At 36.4% G+C, this 14,450-nt stretch overlaps 1 protein-coding gene across 2 annotated transcripts; it reads left to right on the forward strand.

Moving 5' to 3' along the window:
• Positions 1 to 773: 773 nt before the first annotated feature.
• LOC120119933 (piRNA biogenesis protein EXD1-like) lies at positions 774 to 5,333 on the forward strand. Of its 2 annotated transcripts, none has more exons than XM_039139723.1 (10): positions 774 to 859; positions 1,119 to 1,294; positions 1,591 to 1,722; positions 1,812 to 1,862; positions 2,223 to 2,319; positions 2,607 to 2,653; positions 2,755 to 2,971; positions 3,148 to 3,277; positions 3,347 to 3,389; positions 5,160 to 5,333. In XM_039139723.1, exons 1-10 carry the CDS (start codon positions 808 to 810, stop codon positions 5,181 to 5,183), a joined length of 969 nt encoding a protein of 322 aa, XP_038995654.1. In that variant the 5' UTR covers positions 774 to 807; the 3' UTR covers positions 5,184 to 5,333. The 2 variants fall into 2 exon arrangements, with proteins under 2 accessions (XP_038995654.1, XP_038995653.1); XM_039139722.1 differs by lacking the exon at positions 5,160 to 5,333 and adding an exon at positions 3,540 to 3,623.
• The last annotated feature ends 9,117 nt before the right edge of the window (positions 5,334 to 14,450 follow it).

The following is a 14,450-nucleotide window of genomic DNA, read 5'->3' on the forward strand; positions in this document are numbered from 1 at the left end:
AATTTTATATTGGATAAATTTATCTCAGTTCTTATATATATTTCCTTGGAAGATTTTTTATAGTTTAACATGAATTATTTGTGTTCTACGAATGTTAAAGAAATATTTTTCTTGACCTTAGCAGAGACATCCATGCTCCATTTGGATGGTGGGAAGGCAATATAATAAGTACTCGTTGGAAGTATCTTCGTGTCTTTGACTATAAAAGAGGTAACTTGATATCCTCGATGAGTCTGATTGATAATTAAAGGATTTTTTGCTTCAAGTTAGGCCGAGCTGAAATAAATATAAAGGGTGTAAATCGCATGCATAAATTTGATTAGATCTATGAACACTTCTACTATGGAAGACTAAAACGTGGGAAGTTGATTAGGTAAGTGATGGAATTGGATATTTTTATAATTGGATGACCAAATTATAAACTTACTAATATTTAAACGACCACTAGTATAATATACTTTTATCCAAAAATAAAACTTACAATAATTGATTTCACGCGCTTGAAAATGAGAGTGTAGTTAAATTATTGAGTCACGCTTCTTTCACGCGGAACCTGGTTCTGTTTACCTGCAATTCCCATGCATGGCTCACACTGTTCAAACGCCTATATAATCATTACAATTTCCAGAACCAAAATATAAAGAAAAGGGGGTTTTTTTGTTTGCTGAAAATAGAAAAGAAGACGACCAAACTTCACACTGTTCCACTCTCTAAACTCCCAAGCATTTGTTTTTGAGGGAGAGAAAGTTTGAACTTTTTTATATTATACATATATGTTTATATTGTTGTGAGCTTGAGAGCGCGAAAATGGAGTTTTCTAAGCCTTACCAGACGTACGTTCCTTTACCTTTTGAATCTGGTAAAAACTCTGTCTTTGCTTTGTTTCTTTGGGACTTTGGCAGTTGGGACGGATGTAGAAAACAAATTATCAATACAAAAATATACAGAAAAAAATTAAAAGATAGGAGGATTTGAAAATTTCAATGACGAATTCACCCGCCCCTCGGTCTGGGTCTCTTTTTCATGCTTTTGTTGTCTTTTTGAGATTGTTTTTGAAAGTTTTGGTTAGCTCATTTTAGTTTCAATTTCAAATCGAAAAATGTTACCGTGTTTCATAGGTGACAGACACAAGGATTATGAGGCTGTTTTATCTCTGGTTCCGATTCACATTGTCACCAATGCATCTCAGCTCCCAAAAGAGTTTCTTTTCCCCTCTGCTAAAACCCATTTGATTATTGGATTCGATAGCGAAGGCATTCAACTCTGCCAATATGGAACACTTTGCATCATGCAGGTAAGCTAATTAGATAATCCTAAAACCAGATAACGAAGGAGTCCTCGAGAATCAAGATCGAAATTCCGACCGAAAGAAACATGTTTGATGAATTGCCTAGGTTTCCTATTTCTGCTTTTGTACTTGTATTATCACTCTATGTTACTCAAACTCAGACTCGAAAATTCGATGTGAGCATTTGACATGGACATATCCCATTTTTCCAAGAGTTCGATATATTTGGGAAGTCCTCGGAGTATCATAACTCGGTTTGCATAAGATTGTTTGATTGATGAAGTGTTCCCTTTTCGTGGCAGCTTGCTCTTTCGGATGCTATATATTTGGTTGATGTTATTCAAGGTGGGGAGAAACTGATGCAAGCCTGCAAGCCTGCTCTTGAGTCCAGTTTCGTCACGAAAGTTATCCATGATTGCAAACGAGATAGTGAGGTGGGGAAGAAGATCGAATTGTGTATTTATGTGTTTATAAAAGAAATATTTTGAGCTCTGGACTTACAATCATGAACAACATCATGCAGGCACTGTATTTTCAGTTCGGTATAAAGCTCCATAATGTGGTGGATACTCAGGTGGGTTCAAATACTAATCCCATAAACTGGGAAATTTACTTTACATGCTAAGACTTGAATCCTAGACTTGCTGGAGTGGCTGCATAAGCTAAGCTCCAGGTTTATTGTTTTGTCTCTTTGTCGTATCCCGTTTTATATTGAAGAATAAGCAGGGATCGGATTAGAAACGAATGATCAGGTTATTAGGTGTTTAACTTGTAGTATCTCTCTAAGATTGTAAATATGATTTGTTCTTCAGAAATAGGCAATGGTAGTAGTACCTTGCATGCTACTCTGTAGTGGCCTGGTTGAGCCAACCGATTTTCGAGCATTTTACTTACACATGTTCCAGGCTGAATTTTGTCTGTCGTATGTATGCAGATTGCATATTCTCTGATCGAGGAGCAAAACGGACGACGAAAATCATCAGATGACCCCATTTCCTTCATTCGTCTCCTTGCTGATCCACAGTATTGCGGTACTATTTCGACAATATTTATATATTCATACAATGTTCAATCCGTTGCCATAGTTCAAGCATCTCTTTGCTGTCAATATTTACATTACATCAGATGTTCTCTTTGTCGGATTTTACTGATCATCGATCATTATATATGCATTTTCCATCTCCAACTCTGTTTTCTCTGATGCTTTCTTTTAAATTTATCAATGGTGTTGGTATATCTGTTCTTTTTTCTTTTCTGATAATTAAATTGAAAATACCACTTTAACTAGCACAAAAAACTCAAACCTTTACGGATGTAGGTATATCGTACGTCGAGAAGAATGAAGTTCGTGCACTTTTAAAGAAGGCAAGTATACCCTCTCGTAGCTTAACATATGTTTTCCGAAACACAAATTCATTTTGAATCTTTTAGTTTGGGAATTATATGCGTTCCACTTATGGATTCAGGACCCCAAGGTTTGGACATACAGGCCCTTGTCAGAAATGATGATCCAAACAGCTGTGGATGATGTTCGGTTTCTTCCTTACATTCACTACAAGATAATGGAAAAGTTGAACGACCAAATGTTATGGAAACTTGCTGTTCGTGGTGCATTACATTGTCGATGTTTCTGTGTTGGGGATAAAGGATATTCAGATTGGCCACCGATTCCGACCATTCCAGGTCAATCACCTTTGTTGAATAAAAGATTTCATATTTGTTGGTTTCATAGTTAACATTTCAGCACCTGTTTCTATTTGATCAACTAGACAATGTAGATATTTAAGAAACTAGGTTCATATATATATTCTATGCAATGAAGTTATACATAAAAGCTAAGTTTGAGCTTCATATCTTAGATAGCATCAAGGCAAAAGGAAATGCTCCCGAAGAAGAAATTTTGTCAGTAATTAACGTTCCTTGCGGGAAAATGGGGCGGATTATTGGAAAGAAAGGAGTTTCAATCATGTCGATCAAAAATTCATGCAAGTAAGTCTCTCTTTCGAGCTACCAATGCAAAGATATCATGTGATTCACAAATTATCATCCATATTGCAGTGCTGATATTTTGATAGGAGGCGATAAAGGAAGTCCAGACAAGGTCAGTTTATGGACTTATTTTGGCTAATCTGTATTATAATTATAGCTCGTGGTTTGATTTCTTGATCCCTGTTGCATATGCCTGCACAAACAGTATTTAGAAACTCAAAACTAGAGCTTCTGCAGAATACATCTCATGAATATATTGCAGGTGTTCATCATAGGACCTCTAAGACAGGTGAGAATGGCTGAAGCAATTATAAGAGGCAGAATCTGTTAAGAAAGCATTGATGACATATGAACTAAGAAATATTGATAAGAAGCCTAATATAATGAAGTAAAAGTAAAAATATTATGAAAGTCTTATAAAATATACTTGGTTTAAATTCAATTAAAAACTCGACAAATTTAAAACTATAAAAAATAATTTATTTATATGAAAGAAAATTGAAAGGACTATATTAAGTTTTTGAATTGTTACAAAGTAGTCACCACAATTTTAACTGTTGTTAGGGGTAGCACTAACTAGTGGTTAATCTCTTTGAGTAAAATACATTCATGATCACTTAACTATGGGCAAATTCTATTTTGACTATTGATTTTTTAATTTTGACAATTAAATCGCTTAACTATTTAAATATTCTCAATCAAGCTATTCATCGTTAATAATTAACAAGTATTAATGAAGGAATTGAAGTGTTAGTTAATAAAATTGGTATTATTATAAATTTTGTCCATATTACTTACACATTCTATCAATTTGGTTCTAATTTTTATTCAATTCAAAATATTTAATCCTCCAATCAAGTGGTGACTTAAATTTAGGCGCGAAAAGATCGGTACCAAAATATTTGCATTTCACACCTCTTCTCTTAGGATTCGTTATTCATGATACCACTTAAAATAGATGAAATTAAACAAAAAAATGTGTATATATATATATATATATCATTTTTAGGGGGTTGGAGTCTTTTCTTAGATTTTAAGGATTTGTGGTGTTTGTTAAAAATTTCGAACGGTGAAAAGCATATTTCGAGAAGACTAACAATGTACCTTAAAACTAGCCACATCAGGCGATCATTGAAAGAGATAAGAGTATTAACACTTAGAACTTTTAAATAAATTTTTCGATTTTGAGTTAGTTTCATGTAAAATCAATACTAAGAGAAGAAAGAAAATTGAAATACAAACGTTTTGGTATCGATCTTTACATAAAAGTCGACCGATGATCGACAGTGATTGACTTACTATGAAAGATGGAAAAATTACATAGTCAAAAAGTAAATTGTTTAAAAGTTTAGTAACAAAATTGATAAACCCATAAATTCCAGTGCCTAAAATGACATTGTTTTGGGCATCGATAGTTATCTCCAAAATAATATTGTTTTGTCCACATCATCATAGTCATCATAGTGACAGAAAGTTATGTCCATGTTGTGTCGACAAAATTTAACGGTTCAATGACATATTTAAAGTCAAAACTGAAGTTTAATATTATAATTAGAGATATTGAAAGTTTAATAATAAAAAAGATACACTTATAACTAATTAGAGATATTGAAGTACTTGTGTTTTGCATCCATGTTTAACTTTGGAAGTACTTGTGTTTTGCATCCAGGATTTATTTATGAGTAATGGAGGTTTACTTTACATGCGTAACATAGTATCACATATATATATATATATATATTGATTACAGTAGTAGTAGGTGTATTATAAGGTTATTGTTTTGTTAAATTTTAAAGGTTTATATAAATAAATACCCTTAAAGTAAGCCCGTGTTTTATAGTTTAAAATGGAAATATTAATATATTATATTTTGATATTGCAGATAAGTGGATCATATGAGACTTAGGGCTCACAACCATGAAATCACAGTTCAACTCAAAGTTCACAAAGTTCTTCTACATGTAAAGTCAATGATCCAATGAGTAATAAAAGTGCTAGAAAGAAACAAAAACCAAGAGTAACATGTTGGAACCATTTCAAAAAGTATGTAACCGAAGTTGGGGAAAATAGGATAAAATGCAATTATCGTGACACGACTTACTGCATGGAAACGAAAGGTTCTACAACCAATCTGAATAATCATTTGAAGACATGCTTAAAAAAACTCAAGGAAATACTTTGGATTTTAAGTAATCAGAAATAGCATTACTTCGGATTGACCTTGAAAGTGAAGTGACAACTTTCAACTTAAAAGTTTGAAAAATATGCTATTAGAAAGGCATTGATTCACATGATAATTATGGATGAGTTGTCTTTTCGAATTTTAGAGGGAGAAGGAATTAAGTCATTTCTTTCTCTAACATGCCCAAGGCTTCATCTCCCTTCTCGTTTTACAATTAGAAGGCCTTGTCTCGATTTGTTCAACTCCATAAAGAAGATAATGAAGAATGCTTTTAAAAAAGATACAAGTAAATTTGTTTGCAACTGACACTTGGACTTCATTGCAAAGGGTATCTCACATTGTAACATCCTCCATGCCGGGTTAGTGATTAAATTGCAAAGTTACAACATTTGATGATTAAAGTAGAACAATTATATAGTTTAAAAATAAAGGTTGGTAAATATGAGATTAAGGTGAGGACCAAATGGTCATTTGCAAGGAAATTTTTAATTAAAATAAAATGTTATGGGATATATGAGACCCACGTGTGGCATAGGTTCCAGAACCCTCCCATTTCTTCTTCCTTCTTCCTTATTTTCTTCTCTTCCTTCTCTCAACGTTGGGCTTGCAATTAAGGTAAGAATCTGAACTTGGTAGTTTCTTTGATGTTTTAAGATTGGAAATGGAAGCTTAGATGTTATATAAGCTAAAGGAAAACTTATATGACATTAAAACAACAAGAGAAGTGTTTTAGAGAATGATTTGGGAAATGAGTTTTTAGAGGAAATTTTGATATGGATGAGTTTTTGATGTTTGAATCAGATTTTTGACTTGTCAATAAGCTAATTAAGAAGTATGAGGGGTTAGAATTCAAATTAGAACATATTGGAAATTTGATTGGATTCTTAAATGCTATATGGAGAATTAGATTTCTAGGTTTTAGAGGTATTTAATGGATAATAATTAGTTTAAGTAAGTGTATGAGAGCTAAGAGTAGTAAAGGGATTGAAATAAGTATGTTTGAGCTGAAATGGGATGATTTCCGAGCTCAAATTAGGAATTCTGGGTTAGGGGAATCGGTACCCATTCAAGGGGAACCGATACCCCTTCAACGAATATGATTTCCAGAATGCTAGAGGGGAATCGGTACCCCCAGGGGGGGAACCGATACCCCCTCATCGTATATGAAATTCCAGATTGCTTGAGGGGAATCGATACCCCCAGGGGGGGAACCGATTCCCCCATGAGAAAAAGAAGAAGAAAGAAAAGAAAACAAGACTAAGCTATAAATTCTTTTAATTAGTAAGCTATTAAAGCTTTATTTCAAGACATAGACGTATCATGATCATCTTGAAAATTATGTTTATGTAGATACCGAGCCTACTCGAGTTCGGGAACAATCTACAAGTAGAATCGATCGAGGAAAAGGCAAAGAAGTATAGGTGAGTGCATATGCATAGCATGAATATAGTAGTATATTCAGTTCTAGACTTGTGATAAGTCTAGATTCCATATTTTGACACATGATTACATTCCATATTATGATACATAACATGAATTTGTATTAAATGTATTACATGACGTGAATTCATCTTATATGTATTACATGACATGAATATGCAGAAAAGTTCTATGCACTATGTGATAAGGTAGGTAAATGATATGCCTATGTGTTAAAGGTATGGAAATACTATGTCTACGCGATATGAACTACGGGAAATGTATAAGCCCATGTTATGTAGATGAGAACTATAGGTATAGTTGGCATGCCAAGGGTAGAGGGTATACTCGGTTCTTTAGGGCATATGTATATCCTTTGGAACCTGTGTGAAGTCTTGAAAGACACATACTTGATCCATAGTATATGTATATGATTCTTAAAGGATTCTACGTGGTCCTTATGGACATAATTCTACGGGCACTTCGGTGCAATTCTACGGGCACTTCGGTGCAATTCTACGGGCACTTCGGTGCATTTATACGAGCTGTGGTGACAGCATAGTGCACAACCTCACATTACTCAAATACCTTAGGTTCTCAATATGCTATCATGGGCCAATAAACTTATTAATACTGAATAATGAATGTTACAGTCATACGCTTACAGGTATGGATATTGTTAAAGTATACTACATTGATTACATTGATTAGTTACATGTTTGCATCTCATCTCATATGATACTGACATATTCATTACAGTATATTGCCTTATTATTGTTGCCTCACTAAGTCGATGACTTAGCGTGTGAGTGTTTCACACGTAGGATCCGAGGAAAATAGAAGAGACAGGTGAAGCAGCTTGACAGTATTACTCCTGCAACCATCAGATCAGAAGCAACTTATCAGTAGGTTATTTTGTTATGTAAATAGCAGTTGGCATGTAATTAAAGAGTTAAGTTGTGTATGCTCTGAATATTTTTGTAAACTTATATTACAGTATGTATATTATTATATTTTCTTAATACAAGTCCCAATATTTTACTATTATTTATTAAGAGTTGTGTTTTAAAGTCAATGTAGTATCTCTGACTCATATCCGGGTCGGGTATGGGTTGGGGGTGTTACATTTAATGGTATCAGAGCTATGGTTTAGCCGATTCTAGGCATAAACCAGAGTCTATGGAGTCTTTAAATGGAATACATGCCAACAAATAGTGATAACTTCTGATCTGGTATAGTATGAGTATGCTGTTTTGCTAATAGAACAATGTGTATATTCTTATTAGATGTCCGGACATAATAGCTCCCGAAGTGAAGCGGGAGAAGATAGGCATGCTGAAAGCAGTAATTCACCTGCCCTGGCCAGGCAAGGTGAAGAACAGGCATCTCAAGGAGTGCCTGTACAAGATCAAGATACGTTCTTCAGAACGTTAGACGCTATTCTGACGCGTCTTCAACCTCCTGCTCCACTAACTCCCAGAATTAATGTAGCAAAAGAATTGAGAAGTTTAGGAGCTCCCGAGTTTAAGGGAGAAGCTGAGGAAGGTCCGGTGTCAGCGGATCTGTGGTTGAATGATTTGAAAATCATGTTAGATGGTCTCCACTGTTCCGAAGTGGAGAAATTAGATGGAGCTGTTTCTTTATTGAGGGGTCAGGCGAGGATATGGTGGACGAACGTCACCATGAGGATGTCAACTGACCAGTTGACTTGGTCTTTGTTTTTAGATGAATTTAAAAGCAAGTATATTGGAGATCAGTTTATCCGCCAAATGAAGCAGGAATTTATGAATTTGAAGCAGATGAGCCGCTCTGTGTATGAGTACGAATGTGAGTTTAATAAGCTGAGCAGGTTTGCAGCCGAGCTTGTGCCTATTGAAAAAGATGCTTGCGAGTGGTTCGTGGAGGGCTTGCGCCCTAGACTTAAAGAAATGTTGATAGTATTAAACCTGTCCTCGTTCCAGGAGGTGATCAATCGTGCAAAAGCTCTTGAAAGGGCTCAGAATGAAAGATTTGGGGACTCGAGAGTTCAGACATCAAAGAGGACGACTACTTATTCTGGTTCAACACCAACAAAAAGGGGAAGAGACTCGGGATTTCGATCACAAGCTAGATCAGAATCAGTTGCATCGTCTGCTAGGGGAGCAACTCAGGCAAGACCTAGACAGACGCAGTCAGTGGAATCTGGTGTTGGGAGATCTACTCCGGGTCAAGGGAGACAGTGTCAGCAGTGTGGGAAAAACCATTATGGAACTTGTCGTATGGCAGCTGGGACTTGTTTTCGATGTGGAGAGGCCGGACATTTTGTCCGTGATTGTCCATTGATTATTGGTGAGCCGGCACCATCTGGAAGAGCGGGTTCTTTTTCACAAAGGGGACGAGGAAGAGGCAGAGGAAGGAACCCGTCTGAATTCTCTGCTCAACCTGAAGTTCGATCCACTGCTCGAGTATACAACCTAAAGACAAGTGAAGACTGTGATGACCCTGATATTATAGCAGGTACTTTTCAGTTGTATGATAAATTAGTATTGGTACTGATTGATCCGGGTTCTAATTATTCTTATATTACAAGTAAGTTAGTAAAGGAGTTGGGAATTCCCTTAGAAGCTACGAGTAATGAGAATATAGTAACAACCCCGTTAGGCCAGAGTGCCCGGGTGAATAAAGTTTGTAAGGGGTGTCCCATAAAGATTCAGGGAATTGAATTCCCTGCTAATCTGATGGAATTACCCTTTGACGAGTTTGAAGTGATTCTGGGAATGGATTGGTTGTTCCGGTATTACGGAGATGTTAGTTGCAGATTGAAAAAGGTAACTCTGAAAAGTCCAGAAGGAATAGAGATAAGTGTGAGCAGTGAAAGGTTTAATCCTTTAGCAAATGTAATATCAGTGATGTCTGCCAAGAAATTATTGCTACAAGGATGTCAGGGTTTTCTTGCAAATGTGATTGATTCAAGAGCTCAAGAGAAAAGGTTAGAGGAAATTCCAATAGTTCGAGAGTTCCCTGATGTTTTTCCTACTGAATTGCCAGGATTACCTCCAGATAGAGAGGTAGAATTCCAAATAGAAATAATGCCGGGAACAGCTCCGATTGCAATGGCACCTTATCGAATGGCTCCGAAAGAATTGCAAGAGTTAAAGAATCAATTACAAGAGTTGCTAGAGAAGGGATTTATCCGACCAAGTGTATCGCCTTGGGGAGCTCCGGTGTTATTTGTTAAGAAGAAGGATGGATCAATGCGTCTTTGCATTGACTATCGACAGCTCAATAAGGTGACCATCAAGAACAAGTATCCCCTTCCACGCATTGATGATTTGTTTGATCAACTAAAAGGAGCTTTGGTATTTTCAAAGATCGATCTACGTTCGGGTTATCATCAACTGAAGATCCAGGAGAAAGATATTCCGAAGACAGCTTTCAGAACGAGATATGGTCATTATGAATTCATCGTAATGCCATTCGGAGTAACGAATGCACCTGCTGCTTTCATGGATCTTATGAACAGGATTTTTCAGCCCTATCTGGACCAGTTTGTTGTTGTCTTTATTGATGACATACTGGTGTATTCGAAATCCCATGAAGAGCATAGCACACATTTGAGGATCGTCTTGCAAATTTTAAGAGATAAAAAGTTGTATGCCAAATTGTCTAAATGTGAGTTCTGGTTAAGGGAAGTAATTTTCCTGGGGCATGTGATCTCGGCAGTTGGGATTAGAGTAGACCCTCAGAAAGTTAAAGCTATAATGGATTGGGAAGTTCCTAAGAATGTGTCTGAAGTTCGTAGTTTTCTTGGACTTGCCGGTTATTATCGAAGATTCGTTAAGAATTTTTCTATGATTGTGCTGCCTTTAACAAAGCTAATGAGAAAGAACGTATCCTTTGTTTGGACTTCTGAATGTAAAGAAAGCTTCGAAGCTTTAAAGAGAATTCTGACGGAAACTCCGATATTGGTTCAACCGGAATCTGGCAAGAATTTTGTAGTATACAGTGACGCATCCCATAACGGGTTGGGGTGTGTACTAATGCAAGAAGGAAAAGTGGTAGCATACGCATCGAGACAGTTGAAACCACATGAAAGGAATTACCCCACTCATGATCTAGAAATTGCTGCTGTAGTATTCGCTCTCAGGATTTGGCGTCATTATCTTTATGGGGAACGTTGCTACTTATATACGGATCATAAGAGCCTGAAGTACCTGATGACTCAAAAAGAATTGAATTTGAGGCAACGTAGATGGGTAGAGTTCTTAAAGGATTACGATGTGATAATTGACTATCATCCCGGAAAGGCTAATGTGGTAGCAGATGCTCTGAGTAGAAAGACGTTTGCAGCTTTACGAGCTATGGATGCAAGATTATCTTTAACGGGAGATGGTGGTCTTTGTGCAGAATTAACCCTTAAACCAGCATGGTTGGAACGAATAGGAGAATTGTAAGGTAAAGATGAAATGTGTGTGAAAAGAATTGCGCAAGTAAAGAACAAAGAGATTAAAGACTTTGAGATTAAGTCAGATGGAAATCTATATTGTAAAGGAAGAATTGTAATACCCGACAATGACGACTTGAAGAAGGAGATATTAACAGAGGCTCATTGCAGTCCGTTAACGATGCACCCGGGTGGAACCAAGATGTATATGGATTTGAAGGATCGATTTTGGTGGTCAGGGATGAAGCGAAGCATCACAGAATTTGTGTCTAAATGTTTGATATGTCAACAAGTCAAAGCCGAGCATCAAGTTCCATCAGGATTATTGCAACCGTTGTTCATTCCTCAATGGAAGTGGGAAAATGTTACGATGGATTTTGTTACGGGGTTACCCTTGACCCCGAACAAAAGAGAATCAATCTGGGTTATTGTTGATAGATTAACTAAGTCAGCGCATTTCCTCCCTGTTAGAACGGATTTCTCTATGGAAAAGTATGCAGAGCTGTATATTAGAGAAGTCATTAGATTGCATGGAGTACCTGTTTCCATAGTCTCTGATCGGGACCCTCGATTCACTTCTAGATTCTGGAAATCTTTGCATGGAGCGTTGGGAACTCGTTTAAACTTTAGTACGGCTTTTCATCCCCAGACTGATGGGCAATCAGAGAGAACTATTCAGATATTGGAAGATATGTTGAGAGCGTGCGTAATGGAATTTAAAGGATCATGGGAAAAGTATTTACCGCTGGCAGAGTTCGCTTACAACAATAGTTATCATTCGAGTATCAAGATGGCTCCCTATGAAGCTCTTTATGGAAGAAAATGTCGTACTCCATTAAATTGGTATGAACTCAAAGACCGAAGTATTCTTGGTCCGGATTTAATTCAAGATGTAGAACAGAAAGTTCGAGAAATTCAGCATAACCTCAAAGTGGCATCTGATCGGCAAAAGTCCTATTCGGATCTTAAAAGGAAAGAAATTGAATTTCAAGTTGGAGATAAGGTGTTTTTAAAAGTGTCTCCATGGAAGAAGGTGTTGAGATTTGGTCGGAAAGGAAAATTGAGTCCTCGGTTTATTGGACCATATGAGATTGTAAAGAGAGTAGGACCGGTAGCATATCAGCTAGTTTTACCACCTGGGATGGAAAAGATACATGATGTTTTTCACGTTTCAATGCTTCGAAGATATAGATCTGACCCTTCTCATATCGTGACACCAGAAGAGATTGAGGTTCGTCCTGACTTGACATATGAGGAAGAACCGATTCAAATTTTAGCCCATGAAGTTAAGCAATTGAGGAACAAGACCATTCCTTTGGTCAAAGTGTTGTGGAGAAATCACAGAGTAGAAGAAGCAACGTGGGAGCGTGAAGAGGATATGCGACATCAATACCCTCATTTGTTCGTGCAATGAAAATTCGAGGACGAATTTTCTTAAGGGGGAGAGATTTGTAACATCCTCCATGCCGGGTTAGTGATTAAATTGCAAAGTTACAACATTTGATGATTAAAGTAGAACAATTATATAGTTTAAAAATAAAGGTTGGTAAATATGAGATTAAGGTGAGGACCAAATGGTCATTTGCAAGGAAATTTTTAATTAAAATAAAATGTTATGGGATATATGAGACCCACGTGTGGCATAGGTTCCAGAACCCTCCCATTTCTTCTTCCTTCTTCCTTATTTTCTTCTCTTCCTTCTCTCAACGTTGGGCTTGCAATTAAGGTAAGAATCTGAACTTGGTAGTTTCTTTGATGTTTTAAGATTGGAAATGGAAGCTTAGATGTTATATAAGCTAAAGGAAAACTTATATGACATTAAAACAACAAGAGAAGTGTTTTAGAGAATGATTTGGGAAATGAGTTTTTAGAGGAAATTTTGATATGGATGAGTTTTTGATGTTTGAATCAGATTTTTGACTTGTCAATAAGCTAATTAAGAAGTATGAGGGGTTAGAATTCAAATTAGAACATATTGGAAATTTGATTGGATTCTTAAATGCTATATGGAGAATTAGATTTCTAGGTTTTAGAGGTATTTAATGGATAATAATTAGTTTAAGTAAGTGTATGAGAGCTAAGAGTAGTAAAGGGATTGAAATAAGTATGTTTGAGCTGAAATGGGATGATTTCCGAGCTCAAATTAGGAATTCTGGGTTAGGGGAATCGGTACCCATTCAAGGGGAACCGATACCCCTTCAACGAATATGATTTCCAGAATGCTAGAGGGGAATCGGTACCCCCAGGGGGGAACCGATACCCCCTCATCGTATATGAATTCCAGATTGCTTGAGGGAATCGATACCCCCAGGGGGGAACCGATTCCCCCATGAGAAAAAGAAGAAGAAAGAAAAGAAAACAAGACTAAGCTATAAATTCTTTTAATTAGTAAGCTATTAAAGCTTTATTTCAAGACATAGACGTATCATGATCATCTTGAAAATTATGTTTATGTAGATACCGAGCCTACTCGAGTTCGGGAACAATCTACAAGTAGAATCGATCGAGGAAAAGGCAAAGAAGTATAGGTGAGTGCATATGCATAGCATGAATATAGTAGTATATTCAGTTCTAGACTTGTGATAAGTCTAGATTCCATATTTTGACACATGATTACATTCCATATTATGATACATAACATGAATTTGTATTAAATGTATTACATGACGTGAATTCATCTTATATGTATTACATGACATGAATATGCAGAAAAGTTCTATGCACTATGTGATAAGGTAGGTAAATGATATGCCTATGTGTTAAAGGTATGGAAATACTATGTCTACGCGATATGAACTACGGGAAATGTATAAGCCCATGTTATGTAGATGAGAACTATAGGTATAGTTGGCATGCCAAGGGTAGAGGGTATACTCGGTTCTTTAGGGCATATGTATATCCTTTGGAACCTGTGTGAAGTCTTGAAAGACACATACTTGATCCATAGTATATGTATATGATTCTTAAAGGATTCTACGTGGTCCTTATGGACATAATTCTACGGGCACTTCGGTGCAATTCTACGGGCACTTCGGTGCAATTCTACGGGCACTTCGGTGCATTTATACGAGCTGTGGTGACAGCATAGTGCACAACCTCACATTACTCAAATACCTTAGGTTCTCAATATGCTATCATGGACCAATAAA

This window comes from Hibiscus syriacus, unplaced genomic scaffold, assembly GCF_006381635.1.
Source record: "Hibiscus syriacus cultivar Baekdansim isolate YM2019G1 unplaced genomic scaffold, ASM638163v2 tig00110332_pilon, whole genome shotgun sequence".
NCBI classification, from domain to species: domain Eukaryota; kingdom Viridiplantae; phylum Streptophyta; class Magnoliopsida; order Malvales; family Malvaceae; genus Hibiscus; species Hibiscus syriacus.